The following is a 26,748-nucleotide window of genomic DNA, read 5'->3' as shown; positions in this document are numbered from 1 at the left end:
TTCTTGGGCCGGGGAAGAAGAGCCATGATCACTTCCCACCAGTCACTGGTGGGATGACTAAAGATGCTAATGGGCTCAACCAAAAAAACGGCCGGAGACATGAGACAAAAGAACAAGAAAAAGTGTATAGGTGCACTCCATCCACAGCATTGTAGAATGAGATATCCCCCGCCCCATAATCTAGGAAAATGCCTACCCGGTGAAGAGCTGGCTCTAGCTTGGCGGGACCCACAGGGGAGCCTGTTAGGGGCCAATAGCCTGCAGAATTCCAACAAACAGCCCAGATGCCCAAATGAGGAGACATTTCTGCGTTATCAACAATCCCCATGATGTCCTCCTGACACACCCCCACAGCAATCTCCCGGGTATCTCGGTTCTCAACTTCCCAGTAATGTTTCCCTGAAGTGAAAACGTTTTTTCCCAAAACACACGGTAAGTGTTGAAATCTCTCCACAAAGTGTGTGCTCTGCTGAGAAGTCCTCCATCCAGTAAAGTAGTTCCACGCTGTAGAAAGTAATGGCCTAGAATTGACGGGTGCTCCATTTTTCACATACCTCCCCTCCTGGGAGAAGACAAGTTGGGGATGACCTGTGTCTTCAGCTGCACTGACAGCCACTGCAGAGAAAAAGAGAGCTGAGATAAGTAATGCAAGAGCTCACCACCAGCCCTCCTCCAGAAACGCCCATCATTCCAGCTTCAGTTCCATCTCTCTCCTCCTAACGTGTACTGTCCGGCATGAGACTTCTCATTGCCTCTCAACTATCCCTCAGGTGGGCCACTAGCAACCTGAAATCCTCATTTCCCTTCTGCTGCAAAAGACTAAGACCTAGAAAATAGGGAGCTCAATAGATCATGGCCGTAAGACTTCACAACCAGCATAAAATTTGGAGAAATATTAACCAATTCTGACTTATTGAATCAGAACTAGACCAAGACTGTTGACTGGCTGGTCCTCTGTACAGGTACATATGAATGTCATCGTTAACAAGGTTTCTCTTCACTGGTTCCAGTTGTTCACTGGGCATCTCCACAGGCCCCCAACAGATAACTCAAAACGGAACTTATTATCCTAAGTCTCCTTCCACCCACTTGGGACGAGGCCCCCTACAAGTGCAGATATCATTGTCTTCTATGTCTCTAAGGTATAACAGCATAACCTCACCCAAATACTCACACTTTGAAATCTTGAGGTTATTTGACTCTTCTTTTCCTCTAACCCTCAATTACTAATTAGTCACCAAGTTCTATCAATTCTACCTCTGAAATATCAGTCGGGCTCTTTTCCTCCTCTCATTCTCACTGCCACTGTCTTTACTCAGATCTTCAGCATCTCTCACTTTGTAACATCCTCCCTGGCCTCCCTGCCTCCACATTCCCTTCCCTCCGACTCTCCTTGTCTCTCTAGTTTGCCTTATTTTTAAAATCATGAATGGATATTGTGTTTTGACAAATGCTTTTCTGCATCTATTGCGCTTATCATATTTTCCTTTTTTAGTTTGCTAATGTGGTGAATTACATTTATTTTTCAAATATTTAAACCATTTGGTTGTGATGTATTATCCTTTTAATATGTTGTTAGCTTCAGTGTGTTAAATTTTTTAGAATTATTCCATGTTCATAGGAAATACTGATCTATAGTTCTCTTCTCTTGTAATGTCTTTGATTTTAGTATTATGGTAATGCAGTCTTCATAGAATGAATTGGGAAATATTCTCTCCTCAATTTTTTTGTAAGAGTTCATGTAGAATACATATTTATTTCTTAAATGTTTGGTGAATTCACTAGTAAGGCCATGTAGGAAGGTTTTTAACTATAACACCAATATCTCTAATAGAAATTAAGTTACTCAAGTTATTTGTTTATTCTTAAGCAAGCTTTGCTTATTTGTGTCTTTTAAAGATTTTGTCCATTTCACCTATGTTGTCAAATTTCTCAGCAAAAAGTTGTTCATAATATTCACTTATTATCCTATTAATATCTGTAGAATCTATAGTGATGTTGCCTCTCTCATTCTTTTTTTTATTGAATTTATTGTGATGACATTGGTTAATAAAATTATACAGGTTGTTGATGGCTTCTCATTCTTAATATTAGCAATAGGTATCGTCTCTTTTTTCTATTTAAAGGTTTATTAATAAAATCAATCTTCTCCAAAAATCAGCTTTTGGTTTCATTAATTTTTCTGTATTCTATTGCAATATTTCTATTTCCATTCTTTTAATTATTTGCTTTATTTGCTCTTCTTCTTCCAGTGTTTTAAGGTGGGAACTGGACACTGAATTGAGAACTTTTTTCTTTTCTAATATAGGTTAGTGCTATAAATTTCTCCTTAAGGATTGCTTTAGCTGCACCCCATAAATTCTGATTTGTATTTTCCCTTTCATTCAGTTCAAAGAACTTACTATTTCCTTTTTAATTTCTCTTTTAATTCCTGGGTTATCTAGAAGTATTAAGTTTCCTAATATTTGGGAATTTTCCATGGACATTTTTGTTACCAATATCTAACGTAAATGCATCATGGTCAGAAAACATACTTTGCATAAATTGAATTATTTTTAATTTAATGAGATTTGTTTTATGGCCTACGTTGGTCTATCCAGTTAAAATGTTCCATGTACACTTTTTAAAAATGTGTATTCGGGTGATCAGTGAAATAAAGTTGGTTACTAGTGATCTTCAAACCTACTCTATTTGCTGATTTTCTACCTACTTGTTCTAAAAATTATTGAAAGTATTAAAACACCAGCTATAATTATGGATTAGTCTATTCTTCCTTGTAGCTCTATTAGTTTTTGCTTAATATATTTTGAAGCTGTTATTACATGTATAAGTGTTTAGAACTGTTATGTCCTCCTGATGAATTAACCCCTTTATCATTAGGAATTAACCTTTTTTAACTCTGATAATATTCTTTGCTCTGAAATCTTTGGTATAAATATAGCCACTCTAGATTTCTTTTGACTAATATTAGCATGGTGTTATCTTTTTCCATTGTTTTATTTTTAACATGTATTTATATTTAGTGTATTTCTTGCAGCATACAGTTGAGTCTTGCTTTTTTATCCAATCCAATTAATCTCCATCTTTTAACTAGGATACTAAGGCAATTTATATTTAATATGATTAATAATATGATTGGGTTTGTATCTATCATCTTGCTATATGTTTTCTTTTTATTTTACTTTTCAATTACAGTTTACATTCAATATTATTTTGTATTAGTTTTAGGTGTCCAGCATAGTGGTTAAATAATCATTTACTTTATAAAGTGTTCCCCCAGATAATCCAGGACCCACCTGGCACCATACATAGTTACTACAGTATTAGTAACTATATTCCCTATGCTGCATTTTACATCCCCATGACTATTTTGTAACTATCAATTTCTACTTCTTAGTCCCTTCATCTTTTTACCCAGTGCCCTAAGACCCTCCCCTCTAGCAACCATCAGTCTGTTCTGTGTCTATGAGTCTGTTTCAATTTTGTTTATTTTGTTCTTTGGATTCCATATATAAGTAAAATCAAATGGAACTTGTCTTTCTATGTCTGACTTATTTTACTTAGCAGAACACTTCCTAGGTCCATTCATGCTGTTTCGAATGGTAAGATTTCATTCTGTTTTATGGCCAAGTAATATTCTATTGTATATATGTACCACTGCTTGTTGTTGTTAATCCTCACCCTACGATATTTTTTCCATTGCTTTTTAAAGAAAGTAGAAGGGAGGAAGGGGTAGGTGGGGGGGAGAGGGAATGAAACATTGATGTGAAAGAGATGCATCAACTGGTTGCCTCCTCTTCCCCAACCAGAGCCAGGGACTGAACCTGCATCCCAGGTACGTACCCTTGGCCAGGAATCGAATCCTTGACCATTTGGTGCACGGGGCCCATGCTCTAACCACTGACAAACACCAGCCATGGCTATACTACTACTTTTTTATCCACCTGTCTATTGATGGGCATTGGGTTACTTCTGTATCTTGGCTATTGTAAATTAACATTGCAATGAACATAGGGGTGCATATATTCTTTTGAATTAGTACTTTGGGTTTCTTTAGATATATATCCGAAAGTGAAATTGCTGGGTCATAAGGCAGTTCCATTTTTTATTTTTTGAGAACCCTCCACACTATTTTCCATAGAACCAATTTGCATTCAAACCAAAAGTGCATGAGGGTTCCCTTTTCTCTACATCCTCACCAACTTGTTGATTTATTGACATTATGACAAGTGTAAGATGATACTATGGTTTTAATTTGCATTTCTCTGACAGTGACTTTAAGCATCTTTCATGTCTATTGGCAATTTGTAAGTCTTCTTTGGAGAAGTGTCTATTCAGTCTTCTGCCCACTTTTTAATTGGTTTGGGTTTTACTTAATTATTTGTTGAGTTGTATGAGTTCCTTATAAATGTTGGGTATTAATCCCTTATCGAATGTATCATTCACAATTATCGTTACCCATTCAGTATGTTGTCTGTTTTATTGATGGTTACCTTTGTTGTGCAAAAACTATTTCATTTGATATAGTCCCATTTGTTCATTTTTGTCTTTTGTTTTCTTTGCTGGAGGAGATATATCAGAAAAAAATATTGCCAGAGATTTTACTGCCTATGTTTTCTTGGAGGATTATGGTTTTGAGTCTTACGTTTAAGCCTTTAATCCATTTTTAGTTTATTCTTCTACTAGAGGCCCAGTGCATGATTAAATCATGCACGTGTAGGGTCCCCTACACGCTTTCGCTTTCGATCACGGGGGAACTGGGTGCCTGTCCGCTGGTGCACCAGGCCTTTCAGAAGCCTCCGGCGTGGCAAAGGCTTCTGAAAGGCCTGGTGCCTGAGCGGACAGGCACCCAGCTCCCCCGCTTTTGATGGTCCGAGGTGGGACGTGAGCTTGCTGCCCCAGAGGCCCCTTCTGTGCCGCAGCACAGCCATGGTGCAGACGCTGAGCTCGCTCCGCCGCTGGCAACGTGAGCTCAGCGTCCCGCCGGCCCAATCGGCCACCCTGGCCAACCAGAGTCCCGCCCCCCCGCGCCTCCTGGCCAATCATGGGCATAGTGAAGGTACGGTCAATTTGCATATTTGTCTATTATTAGGTAGGATATGGTGTAAGAAGGTGGTCTAGTTTCATTTTTTGGCATGTATCTGTCCAATTTTCCCAACTCCATTTAGTTACCCCCTTATATTTTCTTGCCTCCTTTATGAAATTTTAATTGCCCACATAGGCATGACTTTATTTCTGGGCTCTCTATTCTGTTCCATTGATCTCTTTGTCTGTTTTTCTGCCAGTACCATGCTGTTTTGATTACTATGGCCTTGTAGTATAGTTTATCAGGTAGTGTGATACCTCCAATATGTCTTCTATTTTTCCTACTTGTTCTTTTTTCTGTCTTCTTTTTGATTTATCAAATATTTTTATGATTCCACTTTATCTCCCTTGTTTTAATTATGTTTTATTTTATTTTATTTTATTTTTTTAATTGTAAACCTGAAATTTATTTATATACTTCACTTTAAAATAGTTTCATTGCATATATCTTCCCTACCTCTTGTTATCAGGATCTCTGTCGCTGGGCTATTTTTTTTTAAATTGTTTAAAGTATTACAAATAGTAGTACATATGTCTCCTTTTTTTCTTCCCAATTGACCTTCCCCCAGCCTCCCTTACCCACCAGCACATGTTTTATTTTAGTGGTTGTTGTGAGGCTTACCAGAATCTACCTTCAAGTGATATTATACCACTTTACATATAACAACTGTATAATAGTGTACTTCCATTCTTCCCTCCCAACGTTCATGCTACTGTTGTGTATTTTACTTGTAATATGTTACAAACTCCACAATGTTATTGTTTTGTCTGTCTGTTTAAACATTTAGTTACTGTATTAGTCAGGGTACCAAGGGAAATAGAACAAATAGGATGTGTGTATGTATATTCAGAGAGAAATATTATAAAGGTATTGGCTCACATGAATATGGTGACTGGAAAGTCCAAATCTACTGTGTATGGGCAGGCTCAAGACCCATGGAAAATTGATGCTCCAGTTGAAAGGAGCCAAAACTGCTGATGAAGTCCAAAAGCAGTCTACTGTAGAATTCCCTCTTGCTCAGGGGTGGGGAGGAGTGGTCCAGCCTTCTGTTCTAGTTAGGCCTTCAACTGATTTGATGAGGCCCACCAACATTATGGAGGACAATCTGACTTACTCAAGTTTTCCAAGTTAAATGTTAATCTCATCCAAAATACTCACAGCAACAACCAAAATAATATTTGACCAAATATCTGGGCACCCTGTGGCCCAGTAAAGTTAACATGTAAATTAACCATCACTATTTACTTTTAACGATATTTAAATGACAAATATATATACTTATATCATTATCATTTCAGGTGATCTTTTAATTCTAGGTTTTTTCTTTTAGTTTTTCAAAGATTTCGCTCACCTGCATTGTTTCCCATGAGATATGTGATGTCATCTTTATCTGTGTTCACCTATAACATGTTCTTTTTATCCTGTTATATTTAAATTTTCTTTTTTAGCACTGCTTTTGGTGTTTTCATCATATTTCTTGTACTTAGGATTTGTTGAGCTATTGAATCCGTGTACTTATAGTTTTCAATAAATTTGGAAAATTTTCGGCCATTATTTTTTCAAATACTTTTGTTTCATCTCATCCTACTTCTCTCCTTCAAGGACCCCAACTACCATATATAACACTGCATGAAGTTGTCTCATATCTCCCTGATGCTCTTTTCATTTTTTAAGTACTTTTCTCTGTGCATTTCATTCATTTTGCAAAGTTGCCACTGCTCCATTTTCAAGTTCATTAATTTTTTTTCCTGCAATATCTATTTATCCAAACCTGTGTATTCTTCATCTAAGTCACTCCAGTTTTTATCTCTATAAGTTTGATCTAGGGTTATTTTTTTTATATCTTCCAAGTCTCTATATGCCTATTTACAGAACAGTTATAATCACTATATTAATGACTTCTTATGTTTATTCTAATAACCTGATCAATCCTATAATCACTGTATTAATGTCTTCTTATGTTTATTCTAATAACCTGGTCAATCCTGGGTCAATTCTATTAATTATTCTCATTATGAGTCATGTTTTCCTACTTCTTTGCATGCCTGGTAATCTTTGATTGGATGCCAAACATTGTGCATTTACATTGCTGAACATGCACTCATTTTTTAAAATCCCAATCAATCTTCTTGAGCTTGTCCTGGGATGCAGTTACTCGGGAATAATTTGATCATTTGGAGTCTTCATTCATGATTTTTAAGGTGGTTCCAAAGCACTGCTCAGTATAGGGTAAATTATTCCCCACTAATGAGGCAAGACTTTCCTGAAAACTCTATTCAGTAACCATGAATTAAGAGTGTTTCAGTCTGGCTGGTAGAAACAGGTATTGTTCCTAGCCCTGTGTGAGCATCAGGAACTGTTCCTTATAATCATTTTGGAAACTTCCTTCCTTAACCTCAGGTAGTTCTTCACAAGCGTGTTCTGATCAGTACTCGGCTGAAAACATCAGGGTTCTTTCTCTGTATAGCCATCTCCTCTCCAGTACTCTGCAAACTCTCACTTTTTTTGTTCTCCCTAGACTCTCAGTTCCATTGCTCAACTCAGGGAGTCTACCTGGCTTTACCTCGGTTAACCCTCCCTAAGATAGCCTGTAAACTCTCTCAAGGGTATAGGCTGGAACAATCATAGGGCTCTCCTCATCTGTTTCACTTTATCAGGGATCATTGCCTGATGCTTGGTGTTTTGAAAATTGTTGTTTCTAGTACTGTCTTTTTTTTTTTTTTAATTAACAAAAACAGTTTCAGGCAGAGTCCCTGTTACTTCATTTTAGCCAGATGGGAACATCCACACATGGTTCTTAACCAGGGATGTGGACGAGAATTGCCTGTATAGCTTTTACAACATGTACACGCCTTGATACTTCCCTAGAGATCCCATAAGTTTATCTTTGGCCTTTCCTAACTCATCTTCTCAGCCTCAGTCCCTGCCTTTCCCTACAATGCACCTTTATGGTTTAGTCACACTGGATACCCTCCATTTTCCACATCTTTAGTTCATGTCGCTGCCTCTGCTTGAAAGAGTACACTCCCTTTTTCCACATGGCAAGCTCCTACTCATCCCTCAAATGCCAAAATTGTCATCTCTGCTGTGAAACTTCCCTACTTCACCCACCAATAGAGCTCTTCTGTACTTCTATAATATTTCATACCACTGATAAACACTGAGTCCACAATATTACAGTGATATTGTCTGTGTCTCCAATTTGCTTATGAATTCTTAGAAGAGGTCTTTTTCTTTCTGTATCACTAGTGCCTTATAACAACACATAGTATGTGTTAAATGTTTCTTTGTTTTGTTTTCTGTTGTTGTTAATCCTTGCCCGAGGATATTTTTCCATTGGTTTTTAGGGAGAGAAAAAGAGAGAGGGAAAGAGAGAGAAGCATTGATGTGAGAAAAACACATTGATTGGTTGCCTTCTACACAAGCCTAGACCAGGGCCTGGGCCAGGGAGGAGCCTGCAACCAAGGTATGTGCCCTTGACAGGAATCAAACCCAGGACCCTTTGGTCTGCAGGCCGATGCTCTATCCACTGAGCCAAACCGGCTAGGGCTAAATAAATGTTTCTTGGATGAAGCATATATCCATTCATTCCTAAGTAATTACCATTTTTTCCTGACCCTCTTGTTGGCTGCATATTCTGTTTCCTCCTTCCTTTCCAGATTTCTCTATGTTTATTCTCTTATTTTAAAGACTTATAGGGAGCTCCAACTCCTAGAAATTCTGCTCACCTTCGAATCGCTTCAGCATTTCCTTCATCAATGGTATATGGCACAGAGTCTTCACCTCTAGAACTTCAAGGGAATAGTTTACATCTTGGTTCTCACTCCTAAAAAAAAGTACAGAAGGCTGCTCTTCTTAGGAGACAACTAGGACAGTTAAGACCCCCAACTCCTATGAAGGTTCCAACTCCAAAGCTTAGACAACTTCTCTGCTATTCCTCCTTGCAAAAGTGAACAGAGCCCCTCTTCTGCAGGCCCCTCCAGGTGTGACCAGATTGACCTATGGAGCCCGGCCTTGTTCCCCCTCTACTCAAGCTGTATCTTTACCGTTCCATGCAGACCCCCATAGGAAAGAAGGAGTTCATACCTGGTCAAAAGATCTTTTGGATTCTGTAAAGAGAAGAGAAGAAAGAAAGATGTAAGTTTGTACCTTCCTCTTGAGAGCTGCTACTCAACTTTATGAGCAGCATTTTTCTGTCAGCTGCTTTTGTTTATGTCACATATGATCTCTTGCTGCAGAAGCCAATGAATTGACACAGTGTAGTTTTTTTTCTCCTCTGACCCCTCTGTACTATTTGACAATGTCAATCAATCCCTTTCTTGAAACTCTGTTCTTTCTCTTTTAGCACTATGACATTAACTCTCTCCTGCTTTTTGCCAACTTCTCCATCTATTCTCTTTTAATCAGAGACAATAACAAATGCTGACTAGGATGTGGTAAGAATGTAAAATGGTTCAGCCACTTTGGAAAACAGTTTAGCAGCTTCTTAAAAAGTTAAATATACCAAAATGACTAGCAATTCTGCTCCTACTATCTTGAAAACATATATTCACACACAGAATGCCAGACAAATGTTCATAGCAGCATTATTCAAAACAGCCAAAAGATGGAAACAACCCAAATGCTCATCAATTTCTGAAAAGATAAACAAAATGTGCTGTATTCTACAATGGAATACTACTCAGGAATTTAAAAAGGAATGCAAATGCAGTACTAATATATGCTACAACATAAATAAAACTCAAAAACATTATATTAGATGAAAGAATACATACACAAAGATGACATAATATGATTGTGTGATATATTCAAAAAAGTAAAATCTACAGAATCAGAAAGTAGGTTGTGGGAGGCTGGGGGTAAGAACAGAGATTAACTGTAAACAAAAACAGATCTTACGGAAATGCTCTAAAGCTGGATTGTGGTAATGGTTGCACAACTTGATAAAATTATATTGCTCAATTGTACACTTAAAATGGGGGAATTATATCTCAAGAAAGCTGTTTTGTTTTGTTTGTTTTTTTAAAAAGGGAATATATCAAAATGATTAATTACCATTTGAAAAGTACTCAACCTCATTAGTCATCAACTGCCATGTACCTTTCAGAAAGAGGGAAGAGGTGCTTATTGAGGGCATGAGATAACATCATACATCATTTCGGATGGCTAAAATTAAAGAACTGATCACTCTAAGTATTGATAAGGATACAGAGCAACTGGATCTTTCACATTGCTAGCAATGGTGTAAATTGGTACAACTACTGTGATCAGAGATTGCTCTCATTGATACATAACTGACAGAAAATGTACACATAGTGCACCAAAACAAGATGATCTTAATTGCTTTTTGTAACAGTAAACACTGGAAACAATCCAAAGTTTGCTAATAGTAAAATGAATAATATGTTTTCATGTACTGATTCTGTGGAAAACTGTCACCCCTCATATCCAAGGTTCTGCATCTATGGATTCAACCAACTGCAGATCGAAAAGTTTAAAAAAAATGTTACAATAGAGCCCCAATGCACGAAGATTTGTGCAAGAATGGGCCTTCCTTCCCCTTGCTGCTGGCACTGCCTTCGCTCCGGCAGGAGCTGCCTTTTCGCTCCGGCCTGGAGACGCCTTTCTGCCTTCCCACACTGCCCAGAGGCCCGGAGCGGCTGGGGTGGTGCAAAATGCCTGTGTTGTCGCCATGGCGATGATGCAAGTGTCCTGCTGCTCAGCGCCTGTGTATGCAAATTAACCCGCCATCTTTGTTGGGTTGATTTGCATACTCGCTCCTGATTGGCTGGTGGGTGTCATGAAGGTACGGTCAATTTGCATCTTACTCTTTTATTAGTAGATTGTTGCTGACTATATAGTTAGGCCTACCATGGTTGCATATGTACTAAAATTTACTTTTTTTCCATTCCCTAAAAAACATAGTGTAACAACTACTTACATTATATTAGATATATAAGTAATCTAGATATGATTTAAAGTATATAGGAGGACATGCATAGGTTATATACAAAAACTATGCCATTTTATAATAGGGACTTGAGTATCCATGGATTTTGGTATTCTTGGGGGGCTAGATACCAAGGAATAAGGTACTATACAGAGGGTTTTCAACCTCAGCACTTTGGGCTAGATGAGTCTCTGCTGGAGCCGAAGGGGAGGTGTGTTCTGTGCATTATAGGATGTTTAGCAGCATCCATGGCCTCTACACACTAGATGCTAGTAGTAACCACCTCTGAGTTGTGACAACCAAAAATGTCTCTAGACATTGTTTCTGGGGGAGCAAAATCGCTCCTGGTTGAGAACTGCTGCTATGCAGTGATAAAAACAAATGGTCTACTGCTACCTACAACACGTGGATTAATCTCACAAACACAGAGACAAAAGAGTGCATGCTGAGCCCTGGCTGATGTGGCTCACTGGTTAGAGCATTGGCCTGTGCATCTGAGGGTCTCAGATTCAATTCCCCGTCAAGGGCACATACATGGGTTGCAGGTTTGATCCCAGCTCACGCCACCCCCTCACCCCCAGACAACCAGTCAATGTGTCTCTTTCACACTGATATTTTTCTCTCTCTTCCTCCCTCTCCCCCCACCCCCTTCCCTTCTTTTCTGCTCTCTCTGGAGATCTATGGAAAAAATATCCTTACTCCTTGGGTGAGGATAGAAAAAAAGAGTGCATACTAAAAGACTCTTATTCAAAAACAAGCTAAACAAAACAGTGTGAGAAGTCTGAAAGGAGACTAGTTTTAAGGAAGAGGTAAAGGATATTGATTGGGGGTGTGAGGAGGGCTTCTGGGATGCTACTCCTGTTCTACTTCTTGACTTGGGTGGTGGTTACATGGTTGGGTCACTTGGTGATAATTTGTCAAGCTTGTGATTTATATTTTTTTCTGTAGATTTTATATTAAAATGTTTATCCTATGTAATAAAAGCGTAATATGCAAATTGGCGGAACGACTGGTCACTATGACGCGCACTGACAGGGGGCAGATGCTCAACGCAAGAGAGGCTCCCTGGTGGTCAGTGTGCTCCCACAGGGGGAGCATGGCTTAGCCAGAAGCCAGGCTCACAGCTGGCGAGCACAGCAGTAGTGGTGGGACCCTCTCCCGCCTCTACTATAGGCAGGTGGTAAGGAGCGAGGGGTCCCGAACTGCGAGAGCCCCGGACTGTGAGAGGGATATCTGACTGCCAGCTTAGGCCCGATCCCCAAGGTGTCCCGAGGATCATCCCCCAAGGTGTCCTGGACTGCAAGAGGGCACAGACCAGGCTAAGGACGCCCCCACCCAGTGCATGAATCTCGTGCACCAGGCCTCTAGTTTTACTATAACAATAAAAATAATATTGTCAAAATCTGTGGACACAGTTAAGCAATACTTAAATATATGTATGATATCTAAATGTAATGGTCTCCAATAATTGTCTAGAACTTTTACAACTTGCTTGAACAATAAAGTTCCAATTATATATCCAAACATATAATCTAGCAGAACCTTTGAAATAACACATTTAAACACTGTTTAAAATACAGGTTTAACATCTAGTTAGAGTCTGAAACCTCAAAGATACACATGAGGCAGCAGAGTACTTACAAAAAATTTATCAGCCAGCATAAGTGCAAGATTAGACAAATAATTAAAAATAGAACTGGATCATAGAATCTCAGAGCCTCAGGGAATTTATTTTATTGATACCCATCCCTCCATCCTTTTTGTTTTTCATTTATTCCTTCACTTTAGCACTTAACTCACTTCCATTCTTCTTAGAAACATATCAACATTGAAAATAAAAACCATTCTATTGTGCTTAATTTCTTTTTATTTTTAATTTTTTTTTAATCTTTATTGTTCAGATTATTATAGTTGTTCCTCCTTTTTCCGCCCATAGCTCCCCTCCACCCAGTTCCCACCCCACCCCACCCCCACTGTCCTCATCCATAGGTATACGATTTTTGTCCATTCTCTACTCGCAGCCCCCAGACCCCTTTCCCCCCGAGGATTGTCAGTCCACTCCCTTTCTATGTCCCTGATTCCATTATATTCACCAGATTATTCTGTTCATCAGGTTTTTTATTCACTTGATTTTTAGATTCACTTGTTGATAGATATGTATTTGTTGTTCATAATTTTTAACTCTACCTTTTTCTCCTTCTTCCTCTTCTTAAAGAATACCCTTCAGCATTTCATATAATACTGGTTTGGTGGTGATGAACTCCTTTAGCTTTTTCTTATCTGTGAAGCTCTTTATCTGACCTTCAATTTTGAATGATTGCTTTGCTGGGTAGAGTAATCTTGGTTGTAGGTTCTTGCTATTCATCACTTTTAATATTTCTTGCCACCCCCATCTGGCCTGCATAGTTTCTGTTGAGAAATCAGCTGACAATCATATGGGTGCTCCCTTGTAGGTAACTAACTGTTTTGCTCTTGCTGCTTTTAAGATTCTCTCTTTGTCTTTTGCTCTTGGCATTTTAATTATGATGTATCTTGGTGTAGTCCTCTTTGGATTCCTTTTGTTTGGGGTTCTCTGCACTTCTTAGACTTGTAAGTCTATTTCTTTCACCAGGTGGGGGAAGTTTTCTGTCATTATTTCTTCAAATAGGTTTTCAGTATCTTGCTCTCTCTCTTCTTCTGGCACCCCCATAATTTGGATGTTGGTACGCTTGAAGTTGTCCCAGAGGCTCCTTACACTATCTTCATATTTTTGGATTCTTTTTTCTTTTTGCTTTTCTAGTTGGGTGTTTTTTGCTTCTTTGTATTTCAAATCTTTGACTTGATTCTTGCGATCCTCTAGTCTGCTGTTGGAGCTCTGTATATTATTTTTTATTTCAGTCAGTGTATGCTTAATTTCTAGTTAGTCCTTTTTCATATCCTCGAGGGTCTCACAAAATTTATCGGCCTTTTCTAGAAAATTCTTGAAAAACCTTATAACCATGGTTTTGAACTCTATATCCAGTAGTTTGCTTTCCTCCATTTCTTTCATTTGTGACCTGTTTCTTTGTCGCCACATTTTGGCTGCTTCCCTGATAGAGTGGCTTTGTGTGCTAGGTGTCCTATAGGGCCCAGTGGCTCAGCCTCCCCAGTTACCTGAGGTGGACACTCTTGGTGCACCCCTTTGTGGGCTGTGTGCACAGTCTTGTTGTAGTTAAGCCTTGATTGTTGTTGGTATCACTGGGAGGAATTGACCTCCAGGCCAACTGGCTGTGAGGATCAGCTGTGTCTACGATGGGAGAACTTCTGTGCTGGAGACACCCTTATGAGGCAAGCCTTGTTTCAGTGGGGCTTTGGTGCTCACTGAGTCTGCCCCCTGAGTGTGTCCCTTATGGATCTGAGAAGTTGTAATCTGGATGGTCCTACTCTGACCCCTGGGTACATTGGCTCTTGGATCTCCAAGGAGGTGCTAATTTAGCCTCTGCCTGAGGCCACCCAGCAGGAGCTACAGAGAGATCTGCAGATTCCTCTTCTTTGTTTGGGTTTTGGAGGTGCCCAGATGAGGCCCAGCTGTGAAGCAATGCACGCTGCTATGGGGCCTTGGGCCTTCTTTTGGATGTTCTGGGTCTCTCTGACTCAGCTGCAGTTTGATAGGTAAGTTTAAAATTCAAAGGACCAGGCCATTCATATGAAAAAGCCTCTGCACACAGCTTGGATGGGGCGGAGTCTCAGGTCGGAGCAAACAGCAATGGCTTCCCGTCAGCCCTTCCCTAAGAGGCCCCGGGTCTCAGTGTCCCTTGGTAATTGCTGCAAGCACCACTGAGAGAAAGCTGTCCTTGAGTTCCACCTGCTTCCAGACAGTCCAGTTTCTCCCCGTATGAGTCTGGGTCCCCAGAGTCTCGCCCAGAACTGGAGTTCAGAGCAGTCGGGAGCTTGTGTCTCCCTGCGGAATGAAAAAGCCAGCCGTGTACTCAGGTGCCAGCCCTCTCCGCGCACGCGCACACGCCTTCGTATCTCTGCCTTCTGCAGCTCCTCTGAGTCTCAGTGTGTTTTTCTCTTTCCTTCTAGTTGTAGAATTTCCACTCAGCCAGCCTTCCTGTGGTTCTGGATGATGTCCGTTTTGTCTTTTAGTTGTAGTTTTGAAGTTGTTGTGCGAGGCAGCAGTTTAGGTGTTTACCTATGCCGCCATCTTGGTTTCTCCTATTGTGCTTAATTTTTTAATGTGTTCTTGCAAAATACATAGTATTGCTTAGGTTTATGTATTTTTCATTTATGCAATGAGTTATAGTTCTTGTTGCATTCTGTTTCTTGCTTTTTTTTTCTTAGACATTATGTTTTTAAGATCCATTCCTGTTACTATGTATACATTGAATCCATGTGTCCACTTTTTGCCAGTTTCCTCTTTCAGCAATTGATACCCAGATTGTCCCCAACACCATTACCACTATAAATAATGCTACTGTGAAATCATTATTTTTTCTCCTTACTAGTTCTTGGGTTTGCTCTATAGCTCTTCCCACAACCACTGACTTCTTGAGTTGGCATGCTTAGCTCATTTATATTTACCCTCTTGTTTGCTGATAAATACAGGGTGGGGCAAAAGTAGGTTTACAATTGGAGTCTTTTGCCCCACCCTGTACAAACATATAAATAAGACAAATAGAAAAGTCTTAGATGTGCTTCAGATCCTAGATAAATTATTGGACCAGATGAATGATACCTACATTGTACATTAAGTTCCTTTAAATAGTAAATCTTTGATTATTTAATTGTATAACGACAGTAGTAATACAATCATCAACAGAGAGAAAACATTTCTTCTATTAAACCCACTCACTAAGAAAGACATTCAGCTCCGAAGATAAGAGAGTTCAGTTAGTGATGTTAACTAACCCCTCCCCTGCCAGTCTCACCTGAAGCAACTCCAGGATGGAGCTCTGGCTCTTCTCCTCAACCTCTAAGATGAGCTTCTTCAAGGAAGTGATTATCTGATGGAGCCGTAATGTGTTCTCAGTCCGTTTCTTCTTAGTCTCTTCTTCTTCTCTGCTCAACTTCTGAAGAAACAGTTGCTCTTCTTCAGCCAGGAAGTCATGCAGCTTTGTAAATTCTGCACTGAATCTCAATTTCTGATTCTTCATCTTGTCCTAGAGCCACATGAGATTTGCTCAGTCCTTGTTTCTGCCCAGTCCTTACTCCTAAACTCCTTGCACATGACTCCCCAGTAATCCATGGTCCTTCCATTTTAATCACCTCCTCCAGAAAAGCTCCTGCCTACCCCGCCCCACAAATTTCCACTTCTCCTCTATTTAAACTTACTTGATATCTTTATAGTAGCCTTTATAGTATTCATTTATTCTTTGTAACATCTGGGTCTCTACTATTGCTATCAATGCTTTGTGTACTTTTTAAACTAAAATGCACTTTCACATCTACTACTTAGTTTAGCTCTCAGAACACCTACTCTTCCGTTTTGTTAAACCTTTAGATTTGTGCTTGTGCACACACACACCATGCCTCGCAACTCCGAAAGCACAGTCCATTTACTTTCTACAATGCCATGGACCCAAACCAATTCCAACCTTAGGAAAAAGTGGGAAAGAAAGTGGCACTACCTTAAAGTAGAGATGGGGATGAAGTATATGAACTCAGAGATCATTAGGGACAGATACATACTTCCTGTTCTATCACCTTACCTGCAAGGGGCCTGACAACTGATGGCCTCCTAAAAGCTCATCCCAGCAAAACTGCATAAGCAAACACAGACTGCAAGGGCCTCAGAGGAAGAAATGTCCAACCACTGCTGCTGTTGCCTACCTTCCACTCTGTAGCATTCTTCACTTCCATGTCCTGTAAATGCATGGCTTTCTTCATCTTGGCTGTTAGACTACACTGAGTCATGAGAAGTTTTTCCTGCCAGCAGAAACACATATTAGACAGAAATCATCTCTCCAAGCAACTTCCTTGTTCAAGAGCTTTAAAAAGTCACCTAATCCAAACGGGCCATCTTCAGAATAAGAAATATTCTGGTCTTAAATCGCTACAAAACTATATAGAGTTTGCCTATTAAATTGGCAAAAATTGACCACTGTTAGACAATTAATAAGTACCTAGCATTGGCAAGGTAGAAAAAACTTCTGGCACCGTCATAAGTAGGAAAGTACAAAGTAGCATCTTTTAGAAGGGCAGTGGCAAGATTTCATAAAATTTAAAATGTACATAATACTACTTCTAATAATCTATGCAACAAAACACTACTAAAATAATCAATATATAGGAGTGTTCACTACAGCATTATTCATTATCAATGAGAAATTATTAAGTAAATTATGGTATATTGATACTCTACATCAATTTCAGGTAGTTCTCTATATATTGACATATTATATTAAGTTAAAACTAAGCTGTAACAATAGTATTATATAATTCTGTTTTGCAAAGAGTGTGTGTCTGTCTGTGTGTGTATGAGTTTGAACAGAAGGAAAATATGGGAGGCTATACACCAAGCTATTAACATTAGTTATTTCTAAAGGATAGAAATGGCTTGAAAGTTGGGAAGAAGGGAGACTAGAAATTTTATAAATTTGTTTTGTTTGAATTTCTATAAGAGGCATATAATTTAAATAATTTTTGTAATTTAAAAACCCAAATAAGCTATTAAAAAAAAACCAAGTCAGTCAGCATTAACAGAGTGGGCCATAGAGGGGAAGCACCTGATAGCAGAATGTCAGACATGACCTTAAAGACAGAGCAGGCAGGTTAGAGACACACACAAGAGGAAAGACACACACATTAGGAACTGATGACCAAATGGCTGCAGGAAGGAGGAGTCCAGATTTAGCCCCTGGGTTCTGGCTTGAGTAACTAGATGGATTGTAGGTTATCTACCAAATTAGAAGATATAGGAAGGAACAGTATGTAAATGGGAGGGAAGAAAATAAATTCTACTCGGATACATTGCGCTTGAGATATTTGTGGAACATCCAAGTGGACATAGTTAGCAGTTAAGAGACAAGAAAGATCTGAGCTAAAGAAATAGATTTAGGGTTAGAGCACAGGCAGCACGTGAAGCCCTGGGTGGGAGTAAAATCACCCAGGAGAATTCTACAGAGCAAAAAGCATCAAGGCTAAAACTGGAGCAACAACAAGGGGTCTGCAGAGAATGAAAATCATGCATAGAAGCTGCAATGAGTGAATGGTGAAAAAACATGACTAATGGTTTCTTATACACAAAGCAAAAGAGTATTTAAATTAAAAACAGGTGAAAACTGTCAAATGCTGAAGAATGGTTGAGGGAAGCTTTTTGTAAGTCTGTGTGTATGTCAAAATAAAAAGCTTAAAAGAAAAAAAGAGAGCCGAAACCGGTTTGGCTCAGTGGATAGAGCGTCGGTCTGCGGACTGAAAGGTCCCGGGTTCGATTCTGGTCAAGGGCATGTACATTGGTTGCGGGCACATCCCCCGTAGGGGGTGTGCAGGAGGCAGCTGGTCGATGTTTCTCTCTCATCGATGTTTCTAGCTCTCTATCCCTCTCCCTTCCTCTCTGTAAAAAATCAATAAAATATATTTAAAAAAGAAAAGAAAAAAGAGAAATGAATAGAACAAAGAAATAAGTGGTATAATTACTTTTCAAATTCTTCTCTAGGAGAATTAAAAAACTAATAGGTATTACTTTTTTCCCCAATAATTTATAAGTGACAATGCTTAAAGTTAGATCATTTAAAAACACAACACCAAAGTTAGCAAGGACATGGAGCAACTAGAACTCTCATACAATGTTGGTGGGTATATAAAATGGCACAATCACTTCAGAAAAAGGTCTAGCAAAAAACTAAACATACATCAATCCTAGAGTCCAGCAATTCTATTCCTTATTCCAGGAAAAAATTGAAACATGTCTCAAATGTACACTTAAGTTGTATCTAATTCATTATATTAAATTTTACCTCAAAAAATAACATAAAAAATGTTAACTCTGGTTAATGCTGAGCATGCTAAAGTATAGGAGGAAGTGTACTGTCTGCAATTAACTTTAAAATGCTTCAAAAGGAAATAAGAATTGATCAATACAGAGACGATATAGACAGATGAACAGATAGGTGATTAACAAATAGAATAAAATGTTAATGGCAGAACCTAGATGTGGGTATACTGGTATTATTATAAAACTAGAGGCCCAGTGCATGGATTCATGCACATTGAAAGGAAATTAATTAGAAGGTGGCCAGTGAAGTGGGACTGGGCAAGATGGGCTGGACATGCCCTGGAGCCAACCTCCCATGGTCCCTCCCCAGCTGACCGCACCTGGGGCGGCTCCACGGCTCGAAGGGCATCTGCGGAGTGAGGGGGGGGTCCCTCTGGCAGGTGGGGTCCCTCGGCCTGGCCCACAGAGATCGGGCCGAAACCAGCAGTCCGACATCCCCCGAGGGGTCCCGGAGTGCGAGAGGGCACTCTGCAAAGTTGCTGTCGCTGGGCAGCTCCTGCGTTGAGCATCTGCCCCCTGGTGGTCAGTGTGCCTCATACCTACCGGCCAATCGGCTGGTCACTTAGCCTTTTATACATATAGATTCTTTCAACTTTGATGTATGCTTGAAAATTGTACAGTAAAATGTGGGGGGGAAATAACATTAGGTTATAAAGGAATTTATATAGTAGTTCTGTTTTATATCACAATATCACTTGTATAATTTTCTAATATAGTGTTTTATATGTAGCATTACAAAATCAACTTATTACTCCTAGTTGTTCACTTAAATAGGTATATAATCCTGCTACCAGTAAGGTAAGTGATTATCTCAAATAATCTTATTATTTTATTCAATTATGTAACTGCTACTTTGTGATCACTGTCAAGTTCAATGTATATAAGGCTTGTAATGAGATAAATAGCTGATATGTATGTGACCAAGATTTTTTTTAAGTTTTCATTTTTGTTTGATAATGAAAACAAATTAATCTTTTAAACAGAATTTTTCAATTTTTAAAAGTCTTTATCCTGCATAGTTGGTTCTATTATCCAAGACTCTTAAGTCTTTCTGAATCTTGCCACAGTTGGGATATAAATAGGGTCCCTGAGTAAACTTGGGAACCCTTTGGGGAGATCAGAAAACTCCTTCCCTGCAATAACAGAAACTGCCAGGAGGTGGCAGGAGGGCAGCACCAAACATTTCAAAGCTGGCTAGTTGGTTTTTAAAAACCATTTCTCTTGATCTAACATCAGAAAAATTTGTGCATATAAAACCATAAGTATAATAAAAGTGCATACACTTGCAGAATGAAGATATTTGCCACTTGTGATCATGTTGTTCAAATAACATTTAACTTCAAATCAGATATGAGTTTCAATCTAGACCTTCACAAACTAGTTATGTATCTGAGCCTCACACATTTCCTGGGTCACAGCTGATGACAAATGGATTAGATGGTCTCTTAAATACCATCCCAGCTCTCAGGTTCTGTGCATTTCTGTCACTGTAATCAAGCAGGTAGATGCACCTCCAAAATAAACATCGAATCAGTCCCCTTACTGTCCCCACTGCCACTCTCTAGTTCAAGTCACCATCATCTCTTGTCAGGACATGTATAATAACCCCATGACTGGTTTCCTACTTGCAGTCTTGTCCTTCTCTCATCTGATATTCACAAAGCAGCTGGAATAATCTCTCTAAAAGCCAATCAGAAGATGTCACTACCCTGCTTAAGATTCTTTACTGGCTTTCCTCACCACCAGAACAATTCAAACACCTTATTATGGCCTGATATAACCCAAGTCATCTTATGCTACTTTCCCCCTCACTCACGATGCTCCTGGCACCTAGACCTTCTTTCAGTTCCAGGCTCTTCCCAGCCTCAGGGTCTTTGCGTTTGCTGTCCACTACCTGGAATGTTCTTCCCTCTGTTCCTCAGATGGCTGGATCCTACTCATCTATCAAGTCTTTACTGAATGTCAACTTAGAGAAAGCTACTCCTCTGGCATGGTACATTATTTCTTTCACAGCATATCACAATCCGTGATTATTTCATTTATTTGTCTGTCTATTGTCTACCTCCTACCCGCAGCCCAAATAGACTATGCACTTCATAAAAACAGTCTTTACCTGTCTTATTCACCATTCCATTCCCAGTGCTATGTCTGATGCTGTAGCAGAGTGTCTGACACAAAAGAGTGTTCAAGAAGTATTTGTTAAATGAATTAATAGTAATGAAGGGATTAGCTTTGAGAATCAGCAGAATGGCATGAGAGTAAGAAGATCAGTACTTAAAGCCTTTCCATGCAAATAATCTGCTTCCTCAAGTTTATGAAGCTATTTCTCTTTCTCTGTCCTCTTTTTCTGCTCTACCACCAATGACTCTTAAAAAACAACTTGTGTTAATCTGAAAGACCTTTTGAGCCTGGCTGGTGTGGCTCAATGACTGAGTGTCAACCCATGAACCAGGAGGTCACAGTTCGATTCAGTTAGGACACACACATGCCTGGGTTACAGGCTCCATCCCCAGTAGGGGGTGTGCAGGAGGCAGATTTAAAGGCCCTGTTCTCCTTTCACAACCACCCACTTTATTTGCCTCAGCCCTCACCCACAAATGTATTTTCCCTTCCATTTCTCTGATGGGTCCTTTCGATCTCTTTTACTGGCTACTAAGCACTGGTATTTCCCAAGCTTCTCTTTATGCCCCCTTTTTCTTACCATCTATGTGGTTTCCCTAGAGCCGTGGTCGGCAAACTGTGGCTCGTGAGCCACATGCGGCTCTTTGGCCCCTTGAGTGTGGCTCTTCCACAAAATACCACGGCCTGGGCGAGTCTATTTTGAAGAAGTGGCGTTAGAAGAAGTTTAAGTTTAAAAAAATTTGGCTCTCAAAAGAAATTTCAACCGTTGTACTGTTGATATTTGGCTCTGTTGACTAATGAGTTTGCCGACCACTGTCCTAGGGGAATCTCATCTGCTTACTTCTTCTATGGGTAGGCTGACAATTCTAAAATAGTGTTTCGAGCCTCTGATGCCCCCTGCCTCCTGTCCCTCTTCCTTGGACTTCCTGTCACAGTTGCCTCCACTCAACATGCCCCAAAATGAGCACTAGAAACTGTCATCCTAGACTCCTCTCTCTCCCTTACCCTCCAATTAGTCATTCAACTCCAGCACTCATAATGAATCCATCCCCTCTTCTCCATCGTCCCTGCCCTGCACTAATTCAGGCCCTTATTGCCTCATGCCTGAAATGGTGCAGCACAGATATCAAAGCGATCTTTCTAAAACAAAAAACTGATGGCGTCATTCCCTGTCTTTAAATCCTCAATGCCCATTGCCTCAAAGAGAAAGCTACAAACAACATCCTTCATGACATGGCCCTTGCCCCTTTCTTCAACCTCAACTCCCACCATCCTGCCGCCCATGTTCTACACTCCAGAAGTTCTAAGCAACCTCCAGTCCTCTTACATATCACACGCTGTTCCACACTGCCACACTGTTCCCTTGGCTTGAATATCCTCTCCCCTCCCTTGCTATACTTACCCTTCAAGACTGAACTCATGTGTAATGCTTCTGTAATGCTATTCCTCGCTCCTCACTGATCACTCTGACCTCAGACTTTCTGGGTACTTGGTACAAACTTGGGTAATTCTCAAGACACTAAAATTGTTGGTGTACATGCTTATAAGACAAGGCCTATGTCTTTCTCATTTGTTTATGTCCAGATTCTAGAACAATGCCTGGCATCCAGTAAGCATCAATAAATGTTACTGAATGAGGGAATTACTATATACTTCACTGTCCAGCTTTACATCTGTTTCCTGTTTGTAGTCAGCTGATAAAACTGTACATTTTATAGTTTACAAAATCATTTAACTTGTGTCATTAAGTGAGTGCATTCAACCAGTACTTACTAGATACCAATTCTGTTGGAGACCACTGGAGTTACACCATCAGTAATGGAAGGGGGTAGAGCTACTCTGGAAAAGATGAGCAAGGAAGATCTTCAAGCTAAAGGCAAGTAAGATCTAAAGGACGGAAGGTGTGGGTAGAGAAGGAGAACAGCTTTGAAAACAAAAGCAAGAAGGCCAGTGTGGCTGGAGCAGAGTAGGATAAACTGATTTATTCAACAGAAGCTTCTTCACTAAGGCATGAAATAGGATAAGTAATATACAATTCAAATATTAAGTGATTTTCCCAACTGATTAAAGAAGCTAGTAACAAAACCCAGCCTCATTACTCCAAACCAGGCTTTTCCCAAACCATCATTGGTCTATGACACCCACAGGATAGACCTGCACTGTCCAATACAACAGCCATTAGGCAGTGAGCACCCGAAATGTGGATAGTTGGAATTGATAAGTGCTGTAAATGAAGTACACAGATTTTTAAAGGTCTACTATGAAAAAATAGATATCTCACTGATATTTCTTAAGAACAATGTTAAACAGTGTTTTGGATAATTAGGTTAAATAAAATACATTACTAAAAATGAACGTGCCCTAGCTCCTTTGGCTCCGTGCATAGCACGTCGGCCTGCGGACTGATGGGTCCCAGGTTCGATTCCCGCCAAGGGCACATGCCAGGGTTGTGGGTTCAATTCCCACACACACACAGTAGGGGGCGTGCAGGAGGCAGCCGATCAATGATTCTCATTGATGTTTTTATCTATCCCTCTCCCTTCCTCTCCGAAATCAATAAAAAATATATCTTTTTAAAAAATGAACGTCGCCTGCTCTTTTTACTATAAAAATTATCCATGTGGTTTGCCTTATGTTTCTATTGGACAGCACTGGTATACACACGCCCACTCAGCGTGTTCGCCTTAAACTAGCAGCTCCCCAGGGCCCGTTCCCGGAAAACCCTGCGGGGATGACCCGCCCCGCCCCGCCCTCCCCACCTCCCGTTTCAACTTCAGCTCAGATCCGTGTCGCACAACTTCTTTGAGCCCCAAAGGGGGTTTCCTGCTTCCAACGGGGGCTAGCGGCCACCCCGTGCGTCTTCCACGGCAGCTAAGGGAACGGTGAACGCTCCAGGGCAGCCCCGCGGCCCGCTCACCCGGTAGCTCTCGAAGGCCTCGTCCACGGGCGCCATGGCGTGGTCCTGGTGCTCCTGGGACTCCCTGCACACCAGGCACACGGGCCGCTGGTCGTCCTCGCAGAAGAGGCGCAGCGGCTCCCAGTGGCGGCCGCACAGCCCGGGGGGCACGGGGCCCTGGCGCCGGCGCCGCGTCTTCTCCGTCAGCCGGGCCAGGGCCCAGTTGGGCCGCAGGGCGGCGGGCGACGACGGCTGCCGGCACTCGGGGCAGAGGAACAGGCCGTCGCCCGGCGTCCAGCTGCGGCGCAGGCAGCGGCGGCAGAAGTTGTGACCGCACTCGATGGACACCGGGTCGTTGAAAAAGTCCAGACAGATGGGGCAGGTCAGCTCTTCCTGGAGGTCTTCGGCCTCCATGACGCCTCTCCTACCCGAGCCCGCCCGGCGGACGGGGGGCTGCGGGCGCGGCCTGCGGGCGGCCGGGGACGTGCAGTCCCACTTCCGGGGCCGCGGGCGCGGGCGCGCGCTGGCCGGAGGCGCCGTTCGCGCGCGGGAGCGGCCGCCCAGGCCTGGACACCCTCCGGACGGGACTTGGGCCGCTCCTCCGGGCAACAATGGAGATGCGGAAACCATCCCCCCCTTACTACCGTCCCCCCTCCCCCCCGGAAGCCTAGAGCGGATGCCGGGAATCTGGGGTGGGAGGGCGGCGACTACGCCTGTGCAGCCCGGGCTGGTGCAGCTAAACCCGAGGCGCTAACGGACTAGTCGGTCCGGTGTGGGAGGTGAGGCCGAGAGCCGCTGGCTGCTGGGTCCTAGGCAAGCTGCACCCAGGAGGACAGGTCTGGGTAGCTGGGCCCTGAATGGGGCTTAGGAGGCGCTGGCCCTCTAGGCTTGCTCTCCCTGAAGTCCCCTCTTTTTCAGCCTCATCCTCCAAGGAAAGGAGCCCTTTCGCACCCTCCAGCCCCAAGGTCTGGTTGAGTTCATAGAAAAGCAGGATATCCTCGTCCCCAACAAAGCCCACCGACTCTCCGGAGTTTGGTGAAACTACCGTGCTGCGCACAGGAAAGGGGGTGTTTGGGGAGCTAGCTCTTCGTCCCGTCACCCTGGTTTCCCTCGCTTTCTTCCTCAGCATAGGAAACAGACCCCAGGTAGAGGAAACCCCTTCTCGGGGCATGGGCGCACTCACCCAATGCTGATAGGGGTTCTAGTGGTTAAGTTAGGGGAAGGAATCCAGGATTCGATGATCTTCTCCAGGTTTGACTTCCCACCCGTGTTTTAGATCGTTCAACTCCCAGGAGGTCTGAGGACCAGGAGATGCTCTATGCCAACTCTGGGGGATCTGCTGAGTAGCTGTCATCTACGATGCTGGGAAGGAGCAAATCCTGTAGCTGCTGGTGCTGGAGCAGTTTCTGATCCTCCTACCTGATGAGGTCAAGACCAGGATGAGAGAGCAATGCTTAGAGAGTGGAGCTGAAGCTGTAGCTGTTGTGAAAGACTGGGAGAGAGGGTGAAAAATAAGTTTTTTTTAAGCGGGAGTGATTAAGATTCTGCCTTTTGGACCCAGCTTGAAGACAGCAACCATTTTGCTATGCCAAGGAGCATCCATTAAGGCTTTCAACAAATAATATGCTTGCCTGTTTCAGGGAATTATTTGTTTCTTTTCCATGGATTTTTGATCTTGTGTTTCTGAGGTGCTTTTTTATTATTATTACTAGAGGCCCAGCCTGCACCCTCTCCAATCTGGGACCCCTCGGGGGATGTCCAACTGCCGGTTTAGGCCCAATCCCGCAGGCCTAAACCAGCAGTCGGACATCCCTCTCACAATCCAGAACTGCTGGCTCCTAACCACTCGCCTGCCTGCCTGATCACCCCCTAACCGCTTCTGCCTGTCAGCCTGATCACCCCCCCCCCCAACCGCTCCCCTGCTGGCCCAATTGACGCCTAACTGCTCCCCTGCCAGCCTGATCACCCCCAACTGCCCTCCCCTGCCATTCCGGTTCCCCGCAACTAGCCTCCCTGCAGGTCTGGTTGCCCCCAACTGCCCTCCCCTGCAGGCCCGGTATCCCCTAACTGTCCTCCCCTGTAGGCCCGGTCACCCCCAACTGCCCTCCCCTGCTGGCCCAGTCACCCCCAACTGCCCTCCCCTGCCGGCCATCTTGTGGCAGCTGTCTTATGACGATGTGGGGGTGGCCATCTTGTGATGACATGGGTCTGTCATCTTGTGGTGACGCAAGGGCGAGACGCCACCTAGGCTCTTATTAGTATAGACTAGAGGCCCGTTGCACAAAGATTCGTGCAATAGGCCTTCCTTCCCCTGGCTGCCGGCACCAGTTTTCCCCCAGCACCCAGGACCCAGGCCTTCGCTGCAACTGCAGCGGAGAAGCCAAGCCTCTTCAGTCGTCTTCAGTCTTCAGTCTTCAGTCGGGCTGGAGCCTTCAGTCTTCGCTCTGTGCCTGTGCATGCAAATTATCCTGCCATCTTTGTTGGGTTAATTTGCATCCTCACTCCTGATTGGCTTGTGGGCATCAAGGAGGTATGATCAATTTGCATATTTCTCTTTTATTAGAGTAGATTCCCACTTTGTTCCTTTACTTATGGATGAAGTCTTTAAATCTTCTTGTGTTCCAATGTCAGACACTGCCTTTCCCTATAATATGCTCAATGAGTATTTACTGGATGTCTGATTAGATTATTTAGAAAGGTGGTTTCCACAATTTGTTTTGGAGTTTTTTTTATAAAAGTCC

General features: G+C 41.9%; 1 protein-coding gene across 1 annotated transcript; it reads right to left on the bottom strand.

Moving 5' to 3' along the window:
• On the bottom strand, positions 1 to 26,748 carry TRIM4 (tripartite motif containing 4). The gene is made up of 6 exons (XM_079787602.1): positions 24,029 to 26,748; positions 16,827 to 16,922; positions 15,926 to 16,156; positions 9,173 to 9,195; positions 8,815 to 8,912; positions 1 to 615 (listed from the first exon to the last, which is right to left on the bottom strand). Exons 1-6 carry the CDS (start codon positions 24,635 to 24,637, stop codon positions 29 to 31), a joined length of 1,644 nt encoding a protein of 547 aa, XP_079643728.1. The 5' UTR covers positions 24,638 to 26,748; the 3' UTR covers positions 1 to 28.

Source organism: Cnephaeus nilssonii (genome assembly GCF_951640355.1).
Source record: "Cnephaeus nilssonii genome assembly, chromosome: 2".
Taxonomy (NCBI): domain Eukaryota; kingdom Metazoa; phylum Chordata; class Mammalia; order Chiroptera; family Vespertilionidae; genus Cnephaeus; species Cnephaeus nilssonii.
Note: the sequence above shows the minus strand (reverse complement) of the source record. Positions and strands in the feature narration are given on the sequence as shown.

Coding starts and splice junctions, on each gene's coding strand:
- TRIM4 (XM_079787602.1), bottom strand. CDS start 24,637: ATGGTTTCCGCATCTCCATTGTTGCCCGGAGGAGCGGCCCAAGTCCCG. Junction 16,157..16,826: donor AGAATGCTACAGAGTGGAAG/GTAGGCAACAGC, acceptor ATGTGGCTCTAG/GACAAGATGAAGAATCAGAA. Junction 9,196..15,925: donor CCATCCTGGAGTTGCTTCAG/GTGAGACTGGCA, acceptor TTCTCTTTACAG/AATCCAAAAGATCTTTTGAC.